This window comes from Molothrus ater, chromosome 14 (genome assembly GCF_012460135.2).
Source record: "Molothrus ater isolate BHLD 08-10-18 breed brown headed cowbird chromosome 14, BPBGC_Mater_1.1, whole genome shotgun sequence".
NCBI lineage: Eukaryota > Metazoa > Chordata > Aves > Passeriformes > Icteridae > Molothrus > Molothrus ater.
Window position 1 is genome coordinate 4338724 of NC_050491.2, and position 18957 is coordinate 4357680.

The 18957-nt window shown below is 51.3% G+C and overlaps 3 protein-coding genes across 7 annotated transcripts; 1 reads left to right on the top strand and 2 right to left on the bottom strand.

Annotated features, from left to right (window-relative positions):
• Positions 1 to 2949: 2949 nt before the first annotated feature.
• FUNDC2 (FUN14 domain containing 2) lies at positions 2950 to 9361 on the top strand. 2 transcript variants are annotated; one of them, XM_036402156.1, is made up of 5 exons: positions 2950 to 3006; positions 3435 to 3585; positions 4885 to 4960; positions 6037 to 6171; positions 6613 to 9361. In XM_036402156.1, the coding sequence occupies exons 1-5, from the start codon at positions 2988 to 2990 to the stop codon at positions 6688 to 6690; spliced, it is 459 nt and encodes a 152-aa protein (XP_036258049.1). In that variant the 5' UTR covers positions 2950 to 2987; the 3' UTR covers positions 6691 to 9361. The 2 variants fall into 2 exon arrangements, with proteins under 2 accessions (XP_036258049.1, XP_036258048.1); XM_036402155.2 differs by having other exon boundaries at positions 2959 to 3021.
• An 825-nt stretch (positions 9362 to 10186) lies between these two features.
• On the bottom strand, positions 10187 to 18781 carry CMC4 (C-X9-C motif containing 4). 4 transcript variants are annotated; one of them, XM_036402177.2, is made up of 4 exons: positions 18625 to 18649; positions 18251 to 18305; positions 13274 to 13340; positions 10187 to 11602 (listed from the first exon to the last, which is right to left on the bottom strand). In XM_036402177.2, exons 3-4 carry the CDS (start codon positions 13329 to 13331, stop codon positions 11433 to 11435), a joined length of 228 nt encoding a protein of 75 aa, XP_036258070.1. In that variant the 5' UTR covers positions 13332 to 13340; positions 18251 to 18305; positions 18625 to 18649; the 3' UTR covers positions 10187 to 11432. The 4 variants fall into 4 exon arrangements, with proteins under 4 accessions (XP_036258070.1, XP_036258072.1, XP_036258069.1 ...); XM_036402179.2 differs by lacking the exon at positions 18251 to 18305 and having other exon boundaries at positions 18625 to 18707; XM_036402176.2 differs by lacking the exon at positions 18625 to 18649 and having other exon boundaries at positions 18251 to 18517.
• MTCP1 (mature T cell proliferation 1) lies at positions 13309 to 15113 on the bottom strand. Its single transcript, XM_036402180.2, has 4 exons — positions 14991 to 15113; positions 14725 to 14895; positions 14520 to 14571; positions 13309 to 13340 (listed from the first exon to the last, which is right to left on the bottom strand). The coding sequence occupies exons 1-3, from the start codon at positions 15096 to 15098 to the stop codon at positions 14524 to 14526; spliced, it is 327 nt and encodes a 108-aa protein (XP_036258073.1). The 5' UTR covers positions 15099 to 15113; the 3' UTR covers positions 13309 to 13340; positions 14520 to 14523.
• Positions 18782 to 18957: the final 176 nt, after the last annotated feature.

Consider the following 18957-nt stretch of genomic DNA (forward strand, 5'->3'; position numbering starts at 1 on the left):
ATGCAGAGGGAGCCCAGCTCCTTCTCGGCCCAGCACACCCAGCTGAACCCCAAAGGCTCCAGCAAGAGCAAGCATGGTCCCAGCCAGTGGGTGCCATTAGCAGCTGTGCAGCTTCCAAGGGCTCTGCACACCCATGTGGGAGCCTCTGCAAACTGTCAGCTACACCCATGGCTGGGCCAGGCAGCAGCTGTGCCTTTGAGAAAGCTGCAGAGAGGCATTGGCATTCCAGTCCTGCCTGGAGTTCATCTGCCCTCCCCAAGGGCACTGTCCTCCTGTGCAAATGTGATGGAAAAGCCACGACAGGCTCCTGCCATGGAGACTCCCAGAGAACATCTTTTGCCAGAGCCAAGGACCCACATGCATGCAGAAAGGGCTGTTTGTTTCCCTGAAATGTGCACTTCTCAGAACAATAAAAGAAAAGTTCTCAGAACTGGAGCAGATAAAAATTAGTCAGAAGCATTTGAACCATGTCTAATCTCTTCTGGAACTTTTTTTCTGTGTGTGTGTGAGAGAGAGAACAAGTGATTCGTGACAGCTTCTCAGGAACACTGAGCAGCTCAGAAGCAGCAGCCACGCACAGGGCACTCACCCTCCCTGGCAGCAGGAAAATGGCTGTGCCACATGGCACAGATCTGTCTGGAGGACCAGGCAGGGCCCCTCATATCAGCACTTCCAAATTACTGCACCCCAGCAGAGATGGAGCAAAGAGGGGCTGCAGCCCAGTGCAGTTCTTGATGGGGAAACTCACAGGCACAGGGACGCCCAGGGAACAGCAGTGCAGCAGGGCTGATGCCAACACCCCTGAGTATCCAGAAAATCCATCCTGATGGACCTACCCTAGCATCAGAGTGGAAATACTGCCATGGAGAAGGTCCCAAAACTAAGCCTGCTTTCCTCTGCTGGGTTTCCCTGCAGCAAGTGGGTCAGTGGAGCATTTCTGCTCTCGCCCTTGTTCCTCACATCAGAGGTGTCTCTGAATGAGTCAGGCAGCAGAAACACTCTCTGGAAGCTCCCATGGGCTGTGGGCTCAGCCTGGCCATGGAGGCTGGAAGGTTGTGGTGGTGCCAGGAGGGAGAGAAAGCCTTTGAGACAGGGAATGGTGGTTCATGCCTGTGCCTCCAAAGCTGAACAGCAGGAAGGCCTGGCAGGGAGCTGCAGTGGCTGTGGGCTGCTGAGGGGCTGGGTTTTGTCCTTGCACCCACCACACCAAGCTGTGCCTGACCCCACCACAGAGGAGCCCCCAGCCCTGAACCACCTCCACCTTGTCATCCTGCTGGAGGAAGCTGAGCAGCTTCACCAGATGAAGGTGCACATGTGCTAGGAAAGATGAGGCCATGCTGCAGATACCCAGGCCATCAGATGCCCCTGGCATCATCTGCAGCAGAGCCCACAGCTGGAGGTACCAAAGGAGACCTGCCTGGCCCCAGGGCATGAGGGCATCCCTTTGCTCAGGGCAGGGGAGACAAAACCAAGGACATGTGCTGGACAGGGATGGAAGCCTGTCATGTACCAGACATGCAGGAGATCCCAGCACCACCTGACACTGGTGCTCAGACTGGATTTCTAGAGGCCAACTTGCCTCCAGCCATCCCTTCCCCAGCCACATCTTTTCCTCCTGTTCCCAGGGAAATGCTGTCGTGTCACTTTGGTCTGAATGCACACACTGCTCCAGCCAGTTCCCCCTCATCAGGGCAGTGCAGGAAACACGTGGGACCTTCCTGGAAACACGTGGGACATTCCTGCAGTTCCCAAAAGCAGTTCCCAAAACCTCCGACCTACGTGCAAGGGGTAACGAGGTGCTGGGATGTTTACTAGCAGGATGTCCTCACCAGGGCACATGAGTGCTGCTGTTAGTTCCTAGAAGTGTTTGGTTCCTAGAAGAGTGTTTGTTTGTTCCCCTACCCATCCCACGCCACCTGCACTCCTGCTCCCACTCACACACTGCTTTCCATTAACCCCAAATGAGGGTCAAGTCTCCTCTGTCACAATCTCTCCATGATTTTTGTTGTTCTTGTTGTGTCTCGGGATTTCCATCTTTGCTACACCCTGAGCAGCTTCCCCAGCTGGGAATTAGGTGGCATTTGTTCTACAGGAGCTCAAGTGATTAAAGTGGCTCAGAAATCAGACGTGTGATTATTTTAGGGGAAACACTAAAATGTTAAAAATGTTTAAAAAATGGTAAAACTACCAGGCAGCATGTCCAAGGTGCCCAGATCAGCTCGGAGCAGAGGCACAGCCGGCCTGGGTGTGCTGGCTGAATGCACTGCAGCAGGGCCCCCGTGCTGCCCCCAGCACACCTGAGCTCGTGTGCCCGGCTGCTCAGTGCCCAGGGTACCGGAGGGCCTGGGGTCCTTCCAGCGGATGGCAAAACGCGCTGTGACAGCTCGCAGCCAAGCAAGAGCTCCCATCTCAGAGGGAGCAAACCACCGTGGGCTTTAGGAACGCCTTTGTCCCGCCCTGGATGCCGCTGGAGCAGCGCTGTTACCGCACAGCCGAGCCGCTCGGGCGGGAGCGCCAACGACCCCAAGGACAGCGGGGCCGAGGGCCCCCAGGAGCCGCTCCGGGGCCGCGATGCTGCTGCAGCACCGGGCACCTTGCAGGGGGAGCACCGAGGGCATCACCGGGACACCGCTGAGGGCACAACGGAGAACACCACCGGGGCACAGCCGAGGGCACAACCGAGGGCATCACCGGGATACAGCCGAGGGCACGGCCAGGGCCCGGGCGCGCCCCGTGCACGGCCACGGCCCCGCTGCCCCCATGCGCGCTCCCGTTCCTCCCCTTGCGCCCCCTTCCCCTCGGGCCCCTCTTTCTTCCTTCCCGCCCCTCTCTCCCGACCTGCCTCTCCCCGTGCCCGCCCCTCTCCCCGCCCCTGTCCCGCCCGTCTCTCCCGTTCCCTCTCTCCCGGTCCCTCTCCCCCGGCCCCGCTGCCGCGCGCTCCCGGTGACGCGCGCCGTGCCCGCGCCTGCGCGGAGCGCAGCGGCGTCATGGCGGTGCCGGGCGGAGGTGGGCCGGGCGGAGGTGGGCCGGGCCGGGCTGGCCGGGGATGGCTCGGGGCTCGGGGCGCGGGTCCCTCCACCCCTCTCCCCCTGGCGGCGGGTCCCCGGCTCCCCCAGCTCGGCCTCCCCGCTGCAGAGCGCGGTGTCGCTCCCTTTGCACCGCGCGGCGGCGGCTGCCGGGGCCTGGCCCCGCTTGAGGGCCCGAGGGGGCGGCTCCGGGCATGGGCCCCGAGGGAGTGAGCGGTGCCGGGCACGGGGTCCCGGAGGCCCTGGGAGGGGGCTGAGGGACGTGGGGATTGCCGGAGGCCTGGGGAGTGTCGGTCCCCGTGAGCTGTGTGTCTGGGCAGGGCTGCTGTGCCCCTGGGCAGGCACCGGGCAGCGGCTGGGGGCTGTGGTACCGTGGTCCCAGCACTGAGCCTCTCCAGGTGCCTGCAGGTGCGAAGGACGACACGTTCAACGTGCTGGACCTGGCGGAGTACACCAAGAACAGACCATGGTGGCGCAAGATGTTCGCCCCCAGCTCGGGGTCGAGCGCTGAGAAGTACAATGTGGCCACGCAGCTGGTGATCGGAGGGGTCACGGGATGGTAAGAGGGGCCGGGGCTGCCCTTGCTGCTCACGGCAGGCGCTGGCTGCGTCCCTGGGGTCACACGGACAGGTGCTGGGCGATCGCGTGGCAGTCACTCAGAGGAGGCGGGCGCTCAGCCTGCTCTCCCCTGGCATGGTCTGCTCAGCTCTGGGACGTCCTAAATGCTGTCTGTAACTTAAAGCACCGGGACTGTCTCGAAGGGAAGAAAATTGCGCCAGTCTGTAATTATTTTTAACTTCTGGCAAAAAGTGGTGCTGTTGAATTAGGACAGGCAGATATGAACCCCTTGAAACAAGGATGCCTTCTCCACTGGAGGTGGGTGTGCTTTAGGCATCTGCATTAAAAACCTCCTGGGCTCACAGTTCCCAGGGTTTCCTGTCACTTGTAGCTGGGACTGAGTGTGACTCTATTTGTAACTTCATTCCCACAGCATCGTTTGAGTTGAAAATTTTGTGTAATCATTGCTTTGCCTCTTACCATGACCCTCATCTTCACCTGGCAATGGGGTAATTATTTAACAGTGTATGACAGAGCTTTGTCTTCTCACAGAGGTGTGACCTGGCCACCTCTCTCTTTTATCTTCTCTAAGTGTATTCAGAAATGGGTCAAGGTAGGCTGCTGTGTTGTTTGCAATGCTCATAAGGAAACTGTGTTCCAAGGGAAGTGTGGTTTGGGTGGCACAGCACACCAGCCCATGGCTGCCTGACTGAGCAATGGGGTGGTGCTGGCTGCAGGAATGTTTTTCATGCTGAAAGCAGGTACCCATTTTGGAGACCAGCCTTAGGTCACTGCTGTGTGCTTGTTCCATCTTTTTTCTCTCCTGAGAAATGAAAAGGTAAAATAAGTAGTTGTTTGCTGCTTACTTTACAAATAAGTAAGAAAGAGCGTTGTGATTTGCTCCCTGTGCTCTGTCATGGAGCAGCACATGTGCTCCCTAATTTCCCCTCAGACATGATACCAGTTTAAAAAAAAACAACATCAAAATGTAAAATCACTTGTTGATTTTGGGGAAATCACAGGTTTCTGGTTACTCTTTTGGGAGAAGGATGAAGTTGAAGACATAAGAACCAAACAGAAAAAGGCTGGAATGTGCCAGCACAAAGTGAAAAGCTATAAAGCATCAATTTTGTCTGGATGCAAATCCTTCTCTCTGGTTGCACATGGGTTTCTTCTGCAGCTTGTCAGGCTGTCTCCAGTCTTGGGTAACTGCTGCCAAAGGCAGCCTTGCCTGTGGGAAGCACAATGAGTTGTGTGTGAGGTGTTTCATTCTCCTGACTGAATGCTGCTTGATTTGTAGGTGTACTGGATTCCTCTTCCAGAAAGTTGGAAAGCTGGCAGCGACAGCAGTGGGAGGAGGCTTTTTCCTTCTTCAGGTGTGTATGAACAGCAGCCCAGGCTTTCTGAGAACTGTGCTGCTGGGGACAAAGGTCTCTCTAGGAACCACTGCCTGTCGGGGCATGTGGGGTCAGACCCCTCTCTGCCAGGGGCTTTGTGTGGCTGTGAATGTCAGAGGTGTGTGTTCCCCAGGGCACATGGATGTGACAGCAAAGCAGGGTCAGTGTGCATAAACCAGTGCAGGATTGCCAGTGTACATCCACTGGGGATCTGCTACCAAAGGCCAGGCCAAAGGCACAGGAGAGCCTGAGTGGAGCATGAGACAGCTTCAGCTGTCTGGCTGTGGACATGGTGTCCCTGGAGGAACAGCCCTGCATGTCAGGAGGGATTTACCCATATCTGTGCCATGCTTCCTGCCAGCCTGGCTTCCCAAGGAGTCCAGCCAGCACTGATGGGGCTCGCTGTAAAGCACTGGGGAAGAGGAGAGAAAGGAGATCTCTCTCTCCATCCTCTACCACCTCTGCTGGTTTCCATGGGCCCTGGCATTGAGGGAAGTTGCTGGGATGTGTTCATGCATCTGGGGCATCCTAGAGCAGCTCTCAGGCCTTGTTCAGCTCTCACCTGTTTGCTCCTCAGGTCTTGTGTGTGACTCATTCTCCCTCACTCTCCTGGTTCTGCTTGTTCTGCTGAAAGTCAAAAGCTTGCTCTGGGCAGAGGGAGTTCCACAGCTGAATCACCCTGAGCAGATAAAATAGTTTGAGAGGAATGGGCTATTAATAGCTGTGTCCACCCACAGCAGCAGGAGAACTGCAGGGAGTCCCAACAATATCCATGGCAGTTGTGAGGGGGAGGTGATACCAGCTTTACATTGAGGAACAGAGGCTGAAGCAGGCTAGGCTGCAGTGTGTGCCCAGCAGCTGGGGAGTACTGTGGGAGACAAATGTTGCAGAGCACTTGACACAGCTCCAGGGCGGTGTTCTGTTCAATTCTTAAGCCAGTGTGCCCCCCAGTGAGTGGGAGGTGGCTGTGGTCAGGGAAGGTGGGTGAGCAAGGAGGCTGTTTAGCCGTGGTTATGCAGGACTAAAGAACTTTTTTCTAATCCTCAAAACTCTAGATTGCAAACCACACAGGATACATCAAGGTGGACTGGAACCTAATACAGCGGGACATGAACAAAGCCAAGCAGCAGCTGAAATTTCACACCAGTGGTGATAAAATGCCTCCAGAAGTGAAAAGCAGAGTGGATGAGGTGAGACAGCTCTCCCAGGGCATGTGCTGGAGGGACAGCAGAAAACAGGATTGCCTCTTGAGCTGTTACAGATGTTCAGCTGTTACAGATGTTCAGTTGTGCAAATACAAGGAGGGAATTCTTGCATGACAGCAAAATGGGAGAGATGGCAAAAGTTGTGGATGTTGCCTGCCTAGAATTTAGGAAAACATAATTTCCCACAGCATTCTTCTGGAGGAGCTGGCTGCTCGTGACTGAGCAGGGTGAAGATCTGGCTGTGTGCTGGTGCACTTAGGGAGGGGAGGTCATTAGGTAGGAAGTTTTCCCAAATCTGAGCAGTGGCATCTCTGTGAGCATCACTTGCCTCAAGAACAGCCTGACTGAGGGATTTCTTCTTAGCAGGAGGGTCAGTGGGAGGCCTGATGTTGTTGAACACTGTTGTCTCTTCTCACCCCTGCTTAGGTGGTCATATTTCTGAAGAAGAATGCTATCCTGACTGGAGGGTTTGCTGGAGGATTCATGTTTGGAATGGCATCCTAGAAGCTGCACTCTCCTCTCGTGCCCAACCTCCCCTCCCCTCCTCTACTGCTGTTATCTCTCACTTAGAAGTCAAAGGATGTTGCCAACAGACTCAGTCCCATCTGCTCACAGGTTCCAGCCCTTATTTCTTACAACACTGTTTCTGATTTCCACCTTTTTCTTCTGTCTGGGCTGTTAGTGTGCTGGGGTTGGTCTGGAAGCTTACAACTCCCAGTGTATCATGATTTCCCACCAAATACACCCAGACTCAAATTTTCTGATGAGTTTCAACTTCATAAAAATGTAGTGGCAGAGAAACCTCTTAAATGTGCTTCTTGCAGGTGCTCAGGACTGTTTTGTGTACCTTTGTCTGCCAGTATATTGTGTCAGACTCTTCACCACTCTATATGTGTCAGCTCTTCACTACAATTTAGCTTTCAGTATTCCTGCCCTGGTATCTGGAACACCTCTGCTTCCCTCTGCACAGAGGTGATCTGTGCAATCCAAAATGTGGTTGACAATCCTGGAGTGGATGCAGAAGTGTCAAAGCTGCCTGAGCTGTGTCCAGGACAGGGGAATATGGATTTTCCTGCCCTCCCTCTGCTGTTTCACTGCACATAAATGGCCATTTGGCTTTGTTTCTGCTGGTATCCTTCCCCATACTGGAATTGCAGCACTGGCACTGCTGATGGAAACTGAGCACTGAGGCTGACTCTCCAGGCCCTTTCCTCATCATGTGTTCTGAAAGTCACCAAGTTCTGTTCTGCAGAACCACCTGACTGCTCAGCCTTTGAGGCTCTCTCCTGCTTCCAGCAGGCCCAGCCTGGCTGTGCCACTTACTGTAAATCACTCTGGGCCTCTGACTGGGCTTTCCATGTCTACCACAGCCTTCTCTGGTCACTTTGGCATTGGTGATGCTCCTTGAGCTGTAACCATGTGGAACAGGATTGTAGACAGGAAATGCATCCCTGGTTAGGGTACACTGTACTGGTCCAGGACCCTGTTGCCAGCTGTACTGGAGAAAGGGGGATGATGTGAAATCTGGAGTGCAGTCCTTTGCTTGCCTCTGAAGAGCACAAATTCCTTCTCCCTGGTCTCTGCAAGCAACTGAAATGACAAAACTTTAGTGAAAACCAAACCATGCTCTTGTGAGAGCAGTTCATTTGCATATTTCTGCCTCAGTTATGTTCCTTCTTTGTGTTTGCCATTTCCACAAGAAAAGCTGTTTGCTTTATTCCATCAGCTTCAGCCTTTCTCCTGCAGGAGATGAGGCAACCCAGGTGTAGAGCTCAGCTGTTTTTGGACAGTCTGACTCAGTGCAGTTGTGTGCAGTACAAACAAACATCCCCCAGGGTATTCTGCAAGCACAGAGACTTGTCTGACAACGTGGTGATGTCCTCCAGCAGGTATAGGTAGGAGTTCTTGCCCAGAATGTGGGATTTTATGTGAAAGTCAGCTCATCTTCCAATGGGAAACATGGTAGGGCACAGTGACACTCATGGGTGGGTGGTTTGCAGCACCTGGCTCAGCAGCTGCACCCCATTTCCAGTGCTGTGCCAAGGCTTTGTGATCTGCTGCTCTCAGTATGGCTGGAAAGGGGATCTTCCCCTGAGAGCTGCTGGCAGAGCTGAAATGCTGGGTTCTTCCACTAGAGGGTTTGGAATGAGCACTTGCAGTTGGTAATTGTGTTTCAGCTCTGCTGATTGAGGTGCCCATATAGCACCACATTGATTTAGCTGAGGTTTTCCTCACCTTCAGGATCTGAAAAGAGGCTGCAGGTAATCAGGAGATAGAAGTTGCTGTCTTTGCTTCTGTCCTGCCATACATGGCCAAGGAGAATGAAGGAGTAGCTGGGCTCACATCCTTTAACAATGGCCTCCATAAAGGCCATTCTGGACTGCAGGAGTGATGGGATGCAGCAAATAGGTCTTCAATAAATTGCTGTTTAGCAGTGGAGTTACAGACAGTGGTGGTGGGGTTTTTTGGGATTTGGTTTGTTTTTCTGTAGGATCTGCAGATGTGAACATGCATAAATAGATACATTGGTCTTGCAAGGTATCTCTTGTTCCTGTAGGACCACAGCATTGCTGCTCTTTGGCTGGGTGGGCTGCAGAACACAACTTCTGAGATGCACTGATCTCCACAAAGCTGTCTCCAACGACAAAGCTCAAAGCAAATCATTAACAGACCTTAGGGATGCTTTTCTGGCTCAAGTAAGTCACTACTTCTGCTCAGCCCTAGGTGGGGCAAGCTCTGCTCAAGTCCCAGTTTGCTACAGAGAGAAATGGCCCAGAGAGGGAGCTAAAATGCTGCTGAAAGGGGAAACAATTAACATTGATGCTGAGTTTGATGTGAATGTAGGCAGGGAATGGATAAGCACATCAGGATGTGGCAAATCTTTCTGCTGTGCTGGTGTTGGGCTCAGGGCTGGCACTGTTTGATGCTGTGGGGCAACACTGGAAGCTTTGATGCTGGATCACTCTCTGTGGGGATGCATTTTCATTGCTGCAGGTGCCAAGATGAGGTGTCCGTTCCCCTCCCCACTCCTGCTCCTTTTAGTGTTGTTTCAACAACTTCTGACATCTGTTACACTCTGAGATGATTTCAAACACATTAGGCTTTTAAAGTGGTTTTATATATTGTATGTAAATGCTTGTTGAAGTGATATTTTATTAAACAGTTTTGCTCTAAATGCTTCTCTGTGTGAGGTCTGTTGGCTTCCTGGGAACCAGCACGTTCCTGTCTCACTGTGACTGAGGGGAGCACCCACAGCAGCAGGATGTGGCAGGTAGCACTTGGGGACATGGCTTAGTGGTCAACTTGGCAGTGCTGGGGGAATGGTTGGACTTGACCTTAAAGGTCTTTTCCAACATAAATGAGTTTATGGGGATACCAGCCTCCCCTCATCCATGCAGGTAATCTGGGCTACCCTAATAAATCCCTCTTCATGATCATCCTGGCACCAATCAACACATATTCCCAAGAAGTGGGATGCTGCTAGGGCAGGAGGTTGGTCTGTAGCCAGCCTGGGTTGCCTCTGCTGAGAAAGTTTGTTCCACCCAATTTCAAATGGGCATGGAGACAAGGCTATTTCTTTTTCATAGGTGCAACAGGAGCCTAAATATATATCTTTTATCTATTTATCTAGATTTTTCTAAATATATCTAAATATATGTTTTATCTATTTATCTATTAGTGACTTTCTTTCCACTATTCCTGCTCAGATAGGGCAAAAGAGAAAAATTAGCTACTTGTCAGTGCTTGAGGTGATTCACAACATTGTCATCACTTTTCCCTACTTTTCAGGGACACTAAACCCCCTGTTTTGTCTTAAAGGTTTTTTCTTGAGTGGGATGGCAGTGGGAGGGGAAGACAAGCCCTAAATTATTCTGATCTTCAGCCCCAGTTACAAAAATATCAAGCAGCTTCTATTGAAACATGATCTCACATGGCTCTGGGCTGAGAATGGCAGCCAAGGCGCCCGGCTTGCAGCTCGACAAACAAGCAGAGACCACAATATGTTCCAGTCGTTTATTTTGTACCATGGTATTTCAGAGCAGTGAATACAGATGGTTTGCTCTTCTAGGCTTCAGTACACACAACTATTGTGCCTAGACCTCAGTGGTTTATAGAAGCTCTATTTCATAAGTAAGTTGTACTTGATCACAGCACAAAAGTCCTTTACGGCTAGATCTAATACAGAGTTAGGGCTAGTGGGTTGGGAGCCTGATATTTGGGTGCCTGGACTCCTGCTACAGGGGACAGCAAGACAGGCAGCTCTGAAGGGTGGTGCAGGAACCTGTCTATGAGCTCTTCCTACAGGTCACAGGAAATTCTGCTGCATGGCCGAGAGCTTCTGGAAATCTCTCCTGGGGTCCAGACACAGCTGGCTTGGGAGTGAGTCTGGAATGTTGTGTGGAAAGTAACTGCCTACAACTGCTTGTTCAGTAAGCAGCACCTAAGTCAGTTCTTGGATCTAGCCCAGGGCTCTGTGACAGGCCTTTGGGTATCAGCAGTTTTAACTAGACTTGGATTCAAAGCATATTGCTTAAAGGTGTTCAATTAGACATAAATTTATAAATTTTGTATCAACAGTCAAATCTTTCAAATGAATATTGCTTTTTTAAAAAAATATCCTATCCCTGTAGCAATCCCTGAAATTATATTCCTGTAACATCTTTATCTTTATCATGCAAATAGCAGCGTGTAGGCAATTCAAATATAAAATAAACAACTCTGTCCAGTGGAAAAGTGAGGCACTTAGGCAAAGTGACTTGCAGTCACTCATGATCTATACAAGACTTAGGAACAATCATCAGACCTGATGCCCGTTCTTGAGCTTGAACCACTGGACAGGCAAATGTTGTCTGGAACTACTGCACGGTGGCAGCAATACCTTTGTTGTATCAAGATGGGTTTGTTTCACATTTAAACTCACTCTTCTGAGCTCATTTCCTGTACCTCTCCCTCCAGAAGCCAGAATAACTCGGTTCCAATTCTCCATTTTTAGAGCAAGGATGGATTAGAGTAAGGTAAGCATCCTAAAAACATCAAGTTGACATTTCACAGGTGTGATGCAGAGGCAACATAGATTATGTTTTCGTACAGAAAATAAAGTTTGTTAACCAGGCCATATGTTGGTACTGTGTAATGCTTTTTGGTGTGCTGAACGGTGTGTTCCAGGAGCAATCTGGCTTTTCTGAAAGTCTAAAGAAGGCTTGAAAAAACACACACGAGCTCTTCAAGTGAGTCCATGCTTTGTGTTACTGAGGTGGTGGGGAAATTCCTTTTGAAGTCAACTTAGCCTTTTCTCTCTCCATTTCTTCCCTCTCAAACCCTGAACAACAGACGGACCTGCCCTTGGTGTACCGAGCGCAGCATTTCCGCATCTCCTGGAGCGCAGCTTCACACTTGGACTCCACGTAGTTGTTCGCTGGAAAAGAAGGAGACACCAGGTCTGCAGAGAGGAACAGGCTTTGTTCCCTGAGGGAGCACACCCTGCCCAGCTCTTCAGCTGCTTACAAGCACTCCATCATTTCCTTGCTCACAGCTATCTAAGGCTGTGGCTCGCTGTGACTCAGAGAGGAACCCTGCAGGAAGAGACTCAGTCTGGTTTGAGTTAAGAACCACCTGCCTGTCTGCCCAGAAACACAGGGCATGCACAGCCCCCTGCTCTGCCCTGGATGAGAGCTGCAAGCACTACGCAGCTGCACTCTGACTTTTAAAATATTAAAAGAAGCAACAGCAGCATCATGTGAGACACACAGCACCCATGGAGAGCCCCAAAAGCAGCAGTGAACACCTTCTGGTTAATGAGCAAACCACGCTGCTGTGATCACTGAGCTATGAATTCCCTGACTGGGTTGGTGAGTGAGCTGTAATACAAACACAGACATCACCCCTGAGAAAAAGGTTGTGGTGATTTCTGCAAGCTGGCAGCCCAGGAGGCACGGCAGGCCCTTGGAGAGGAGAGCTGATCTCTCTCTGCCATAATCTGCAGTTGATGAGTGCTCCAAGGCTCTCCTAACTGTCCCTCTGCCTTTGCAGCTTTGTTTCTAAAACTGTAGCTACCTACAGGCACACCATCATCTGTCAAGGATGCATTGCTGAAAGTCACACACAGATAGGAGAACACAAAAGAGATTTACAGCAGGCATTCAGTCTCACAAAAGAGCAGCAAGATCTTTGGAACAATGACTTTTGAGAAGTCAACATCTCCCAAAGGTGCAGCTCCCACCCTCCATCTCACACATTGGGTACAGTGACTGTGCAATTAAGGCTCTGTACTTTAATTTTTAGAGGGGAAAATTGCTTTGTTCTCTGTCAACAGCTGCTTCATCTGTGCCCATCAGAGAGGTCACAGCACAAAACATGAACTGCAGCAGTGACAGTGACTGTACATGCAGCAAAGACTTCTCTGCCAACACTTAACCATTCAGATCAACACTGTACACAAACCTACACGGGCAAAACACTTGGAATAACTTCCACAAATGTTATAAAAAGAACATTGCCACAGATGGGACCAAAACAGGTCATCCATCAGCTTTTAAGTGAGATAGTACAGGGAGAGAAGGCAGTCCCTCATGGGAGAATGCTCCAAACCATGAGGACATTAAAGGTCCTAATTGTCTCTAGACAATTGCGGGGGACATGAAGACCATTTCACACCTTGAGGACAGATCACCTAACCTGTTCCTGACAGAATTCTTGAAACAAACACCCCTGGAGCAGCTCTGCAGTCTTCTCATACCATCCACCTACTCCCTCACTAACCACACTATAAGAGAGCTTATTATAAATGTCTAGCTCTCCCTGCCCACAGCTGAGTCCCAAAAATACACCTGGGATCTCACTGCCAGCATGGAGAACTCTACAAGCACATTACTGTTACTAATGATCTGCTTCATACTAATGAGGTCTCATTATTTACAATTAAGCACAAAGCAATTCTATTAAAATCAGACATTATAATTTTGTTCATTTTGCAACCAGGCAATGCTAATGTGCTTTGTTCCTTCTCAAGGTGAAAGGACAAGGTTAATTTAAAAGAATTAAGTTCCACCAAAAATCAGGACACCAAAGACAAAATGACATTTGGTACCTTGCAAGCATTTCTGTATTTCACAGGCTTGTTTCTGGCAGGGATCCTTCCGGGACATGTTCAGGAACTAAAATGACAGGAAAATGTTACTGTAGATCAGGATTCTTTTCAGGGGGTGGGGAAAAGACAATGTCCTACAGCCACATCTTTCAGGAGCTCCACATTTCCCCCACTGTCATTATTCAGAAAACATCTACAGCTGCTTCCAGGTGCCTGCCAACATACACAAGAACTCTGTCTGGCTAAAAGATGATGATGGAGACAATGAATAGAGGAAGTTTCATGTCACTAAGTTTAAAAGCCTTCTTCTTTTCTCTAGTTAAAATGTGTCCTTTTCTACTTGGATTTACAAAGATTCCAGAAAATATTCAAATTAACACAGCTGACTAAATTTTAAGAGTTTTCTATCTCTAGACCTTCTACTGAGACATGTATTTATGTGAATCCACCTCTGGAGCTTTACACAACCAAGGATTTGGTGGCAAGTCATGGAACCACAGCTGGAGAAGGCATTTAAAAAAACAATCAACCAAACAACTCAGTTGTGTATATGTCATAAAGCCAACAAGAAGGACTCTTTTCATTTTGTTTCAGGAGGAAGTCTCTTGGAAATCCTCTCCCTCTGTCCAAAAAAACCCTCAACCAGATTGGAAGACAGCTCCATCTTGTTCAAATCCATTAGAAAAGGATTTCAGACACTCGAGTTCATTTTTCTGCAGCTGTGACACCTGTAACTGTGTCAGTGTAAGATCAAAAGCCAAGCAAAAGCTGGTGGTACCAGTAGTTGAATGGGAGACCTCTAAGGAAAGCACCAGTGTCACTGAAAGTGGTGGTGAGACTGAACCCTCTGAGCCTCTGCTCAGAGCTGGGAGCTGCTGCCTGTCCAGATTCTGACAAGTCACCAGCCCACAGCAGTTTCCAGTGTCACTAGGACATTGTTTGCAGCATCCTGGCCGAATTCCATTTGGGGCAATTACATTCTGCCTACCTAGAACTCCCCCTGATGTTTCACTAGGTCACAATACTCCACTGCCTGTCCTAAACTCTTGTGTGATGCTGCTGTGTGTTGTTTAACTGCTTCCACCTCAAAGGTGGCTGCATTTCAGTGGAGAGAGAACCTTTTATTGTACAAAACAGACAATGGCATCTTCCTAGAGCCACTGCTCCTGAAAGACAAAAATTCATATTAAAGAAAGACTGGGAGTAAACAGTGCACAGTACAAAGCAGGGTAATGTCTGCACATACCAGATTAATCCCCAGGCACGAGTTTAAGCAGCAGTTCTTCAACACCATCAAGCTGTAAGTGACAAGGAAAAGTTCAATACGTCTACAGTTACTGCGGTTGAGCTAATGGACTTCAACAAAGTAACAGTCCTTTGCCGTCCCTCAAGGGTCTCAAATGACTTCACAAACAGGAATGACTATGTTCTATTGTTGCCACCATCCTTACCATGAGATGGTGCTCTATCTCCCAAACGCGAGAGTTACTATCCCTGTACTGCTCACCCTGGGACAGCTGCCACATGTGAGGCAGCCGGGATGGGGGGAGCTGGCTGGGTCGCAGCGCCTCACCCAGGGGAACCTGAACTCTTTGGATCCGAGCCCTCAGCATACCTTCCTCCTGGGGGAAAGTAACAAACAGAGCAGGCAGTTACTGGCAGAGGCACCTGAAACAGCAACGCTACAACCAGGGGGAAGCTCAAAGCACACACTTGCCTCTTCCGCAGCCACGAGCCAGGTTTTGCGGTGCTCATCGCAGTAAACCCCCACGCGGCGCACCCAGAGCCGCACGGGAGGAGCGCCTGCCTCCCCTCCCTGTGCCATCCCTCGGGCGCTCCCGCAGCTCAGCTGGACGGCATCGGCCCGCGGGCTGCACACGTGGCCTCTTTAGCTCCGAGCACATTCACGGAGAGAGCTCCCGGAGCCGGCAGCCAGGTGGTGTCTGACTCTCGGATGAGATGCTACGTGCGGAAATGTCCCTAAAAGTCAGCTCGGGAGGCTGAGGTGGTGCCTAAGCCAGCGGAAACGTCAGGCCAAGTCGTACACTGGGACACGCGGGCCGGGTGGCATTGGTAAGGCATTCTGGGGCAAAAGGTGCTATTGGTACAAAGTTAAACCCTTTGAGTATTGGCTTTGCTCATTCCACTAACAGTCCTATTAACAGTCTTTGTGTGAAACGGGGGGGGAAAAAAGAGGTGTCTAAATCCCAAAAGCAAAACTGGTGAGCAGCAGTGAGGTGAGCTCAACGGGCAACGGAGATCACTCTGGAGACAGAGCACAGGGCTCGGTGTGCAGGACTCTCATCTTTGGAGCTCGCTGAGCTGTCGGGTGCAGGGTCCTTTGTCTCATCTCTCAGGGTGGCAGCACTGTCCATTCACACCCAAACTCCTCGGGAGCAGCGCTCAGGACTGCGTCACTCGGCTTCTGGCTGGTCACAGAGAGCCACCAACACGGGCAGAGGAGCTTGGGGCATTGAGGTGCTTCCTGCTACTGTAACTTTTGTTTAACAGCACGTTTATCTGTGTGCCAGTTAGATCAAGCTGAGCCATTAGCAAATGGAGGTCAGGGGAAATGATTCTCTTTGAACCCTAGAAGAGGTAATCAAAATGGTACAGACAGTCTTCATCCTTTATCTAGGTGTAAAGTAGAACAAAGTTAAGCTGTAACACATACAACATCCTCCTGCTATGAAGCAGATGCAATATTCTTTATCCCAGTGAAACACAGTGGTCTTCTGAAAACTTGTAAGGTTATAAGGCATATTTCAAACAGGAGCAAGAAAATCTGGGTACAAAATAAAGGAGGGAAGGTCAGGGAGAGAAAAAAAAAAAACTTGTTATACATTGGGCTGCGTATATAACAGAAAATACTCTTCCGTGATGCCTTCCATATCTTACATCAGTGTTTCTCTATCTTTTTGAGCCAAAGGAGCACTCAGCCTTTTTGAGAACAAAACACCAACCACGGGTCAGCCTGAACAGCACCATCACAAAGAAAACTTTGAGTGTTCTTTTATTACTTCTTTTTTTCACCCATTCTGTTTGTTGCCTTGCTTGATGTGTGGGGATGTGTATGTGCCCCACACAAAGCACCACTGTTCTGGCTGCCATCCTGTGATGAGGGACAGGCATTCCAAGGAATGCCCCACCAGCTGGATCACTGGCATTTAGAGGAATGTGACTGCAGTCTGACAAGCCTCACAAGGCCTTCAGGAATAAGGGTTAAAAGGACATTTCTGTAATTCTTTTCCTTTCTGCTTTACCCTAAGCCACATTACAAATTTAAACCCCTGTGTGGAACTCTGCCCAACAGTGAAATGCAGCAATTGCCACTGATCATTTTCAGTCAGCTGAACATAATCACCCCAGGTGGAATTCGGCCAGGATACTCTGCAGTAAACTGCAAAAAGTTCCATCATGATCAGAAATGCCCAAGAACTTGCTCTCATTCCATTCAAAGCTGGAATTTTTACAGGTCATCATCCCCAGAACCAGAAGGCTCAAGACTGGCTCCAGTAATAGAAAGTTACATCTCAGTAAGTGAACTGTGTTTCCTACTGTAGGTAAGCTCTCCTGGAAGGTCTCCTATCCAAACACTGCCCTGGTTCAGCCTGGCTGAACCACAGGGAGCAGGACCAAAGCACAACATGCACATTTGTGTCCATGGGCAGTGGAGATGGCAGCAGTGACAGAGCCAGGACAACAGAACAAGGTCTCATGCAGAGGACACTGTGCAGAAAGGGCAGAGGTTCGTGTGCGCTGTCACCCTTTGCCCCAAGTTCCCCCAAAACTGCAAAGCTCAAAGGCTCAGTCTGGCCTTTGGTGAAGGTGCCCAGGTAGTGCCACATGGAAAACCTTGAGGTCAGGCAAAACCGTCAGTTGGGTTTGGGGTGGGACAGGAATGGGGTCTGGGGTGGGACAGGAATGGGACTGGGATGGGACAGGAATGGGACTGGGGTGGGACAGGTGTCTGCAGCACCCAAACACACCAAAGAAACTGGAGATTCCACAAGCACACGCCCAGATAATGCACCTGAAAACATACACAGTGTCTTATTGCTGTAGGTTTGATTAGAAAGCAAAAACAAAGCCTGAAGGAAGACATGGGTGGAAGGAGAAGAGAGCTTACTTATATTTTAAACAAATTTTAAACCCAAGTTCTTAGACTGCCTGCTTCATAACCTATCAAAAACCCCTTCACAACCAATAAAAACCCCAACAGCTTAAATTTGCAGGATTGCAGCATCATCCTTTGAGACTTGAACATTTCCATCAACACAGCTGTAGAAGGCTGAGCTGTTCTAAGTGCTGTTTTGGGGAGATTCCAATCCCAGTCCCCACAGACAGGAATAAGAGTGGCAGATGTTCTGTCCATCTAGTATCCACCTCAGAAGTTTAACACTGTTCTGGGACCTGGATGGATTTCTGAGCCATAATATATGGATAAATGTCAAAATGGCCAGGAGGAGGAATGCAGCTTGTAGTGACGACAATTTATTTGGTTTTAAGTTGGGTACATTAAAATATTTTATGGAAACAGTGACAGAAATCGCTCCAGATGCTGCTTGGACCACCCCAGAGCTGGAGATCAGTGTGCTGAATAAACTGCACCCTTTATCACCTTCTGTTCTAAAAAGCAACAGGGAGTTCAGCTGCCATTTAGGCACCAAGGAGAAGCACTGCTGAGGCTCAGCAGTGCTGTGCTGACACAGTTACAGCCCCAAAGCAAGGCTGGCCAGCCTGGCCTTCTGCTGGGGCTTCAGAGCTGCCTGCACACCTCAGGGCTACGAGGGTGCTGAGCCTTCCTGAAAAACCCAGCCCAGCTCTGGCAACAACTCGGGGATCTGGTGACTTAAGGGCATGTGGAGACACTCTAAAGCTTCTTCTTGGGGGTTCGGACTCTACTCTGCCTGGAGCAAGCCCCTCTGACTCCACGCTCCGCTCTGCCCGACCTACTGAGGGGTAGCAGATGCTCACCGACCAGCCGGGCTGTCCAGCAGCGTGGGGAGGGCAGGCCGAGCTTTGGTGGGATCTAAAAAAACAGGAAGACAAAAAGATGGACATAATGCGGGGGGAGCCACGCAGAGGGGCGAGGGAAGGGACGCAAGAGCCGGGCCGAGGAGCGGGAGCGGGGACAGAGCGGCCAAGCCGGGCAGGGAGGGCCGGAGGGGAGGGGGTGTGGCGCAGGCGTGGGACCGGACCGGCCATGGCGGGGCGGCCGGGAGGGAGGAGGGCGCAGCACATCGCCACAGCCACCGCGTTCCCCCGGGCCGGGGCGGCGGGGCCGGGCGGGCGGCCCTGGCCGTGAGGCGGCGGCGGGCGGGGGCCGGGCCGGGCCCGCCATGACCTACCTGCACCCGCGCCGTGACCGCCGCGCCGCGTGCGCCGCGCTAAGCCGTCCCCCGCCCCCCGGACCCGCCGCCTCCCCGCGCCTGCCCGCAGGCCCCGGAGGCCGGGCCCGGGGCCGAGCCGAGTGGAGTTAAGCCGGATCGGGCCGGGCCGTCCCATCCAGGCCCGGCCCTGCCATCCCCCGCCGCTCCGCCCCGGGCATCGGCCGCCGGGCGGAACCCGGCCGGAACCCCGGCGCTGCCGCTCCCGTGGGCGGCACGGCCCTTCCGCCGCGCCGCACCACTCGCCTCGCGGGGGGCTGCGCCGATTGGTTGGGAGGGCCCGCGAGCGCCGCT

Coding starts and splice junctions, on each gene's coding strand:
- FUNDC2 (XM_036402155.2), top strand. CDS start 2,988: ATGGCGGTGCCGGGCGGAGGTGGGCCGGGCGGAG. Junction 3,586..4,884: donor ATCGGAGGGGTCACGGGATG/GTAAGAGGGGCC, acceptor CTTGATTTGTAG/GTGTACTGGATTCCTCTTCC. Junction 4,961..6,036: donor GAGGCTTTTTCCTTCTTCAG/GTGTGTATGAAC, acceptor TCAAAACTCTAG/ATTGCAAACCACACAGGATA.
- MTCP1 (XM_036402180.2), bottom strand. CDS start 15,098: ATGGCACAGGGAGGGGAGGCAGGCGCTCCTCCCGTGCGGCTCTGGGTG. Junction 14,896..14,990: donor GGCTCGTGGCTGCGGAAGAG/GCAAGTGTGTGC, acceptor ACTTTCCCCCAG/GAGGAAGGTATGCTGAGGGC. Junction 14,572..14,724: donor AGATAGAGCACCATCTCATG/GTAAGGATGGTG, acceptor TGTCACTTACAG/CTTGATGGTGTTGAAGAACT.
- CMC4 (XM_036402176.2), bottom strand. CDS start 18,517: ATGTGCTGCGCCCTCCTCCCTCCCGGCCGCCCCGCCATGGCCGGTCCG. Junction 13,341..18,250: donor CTGGACAGCCCGGCTGGTCG/GTGAGCATCTGC, acceptor CTGTCATTTTAG/TTCCTGAACATGTCCCGGAA. Junction 11,603..13,273: donor AATACAGAAATGCTTGCAAG/GTACCAAATGTC, acceptor CTTCTTTTCCAG/CGAACAACTACGTGGAGTCC.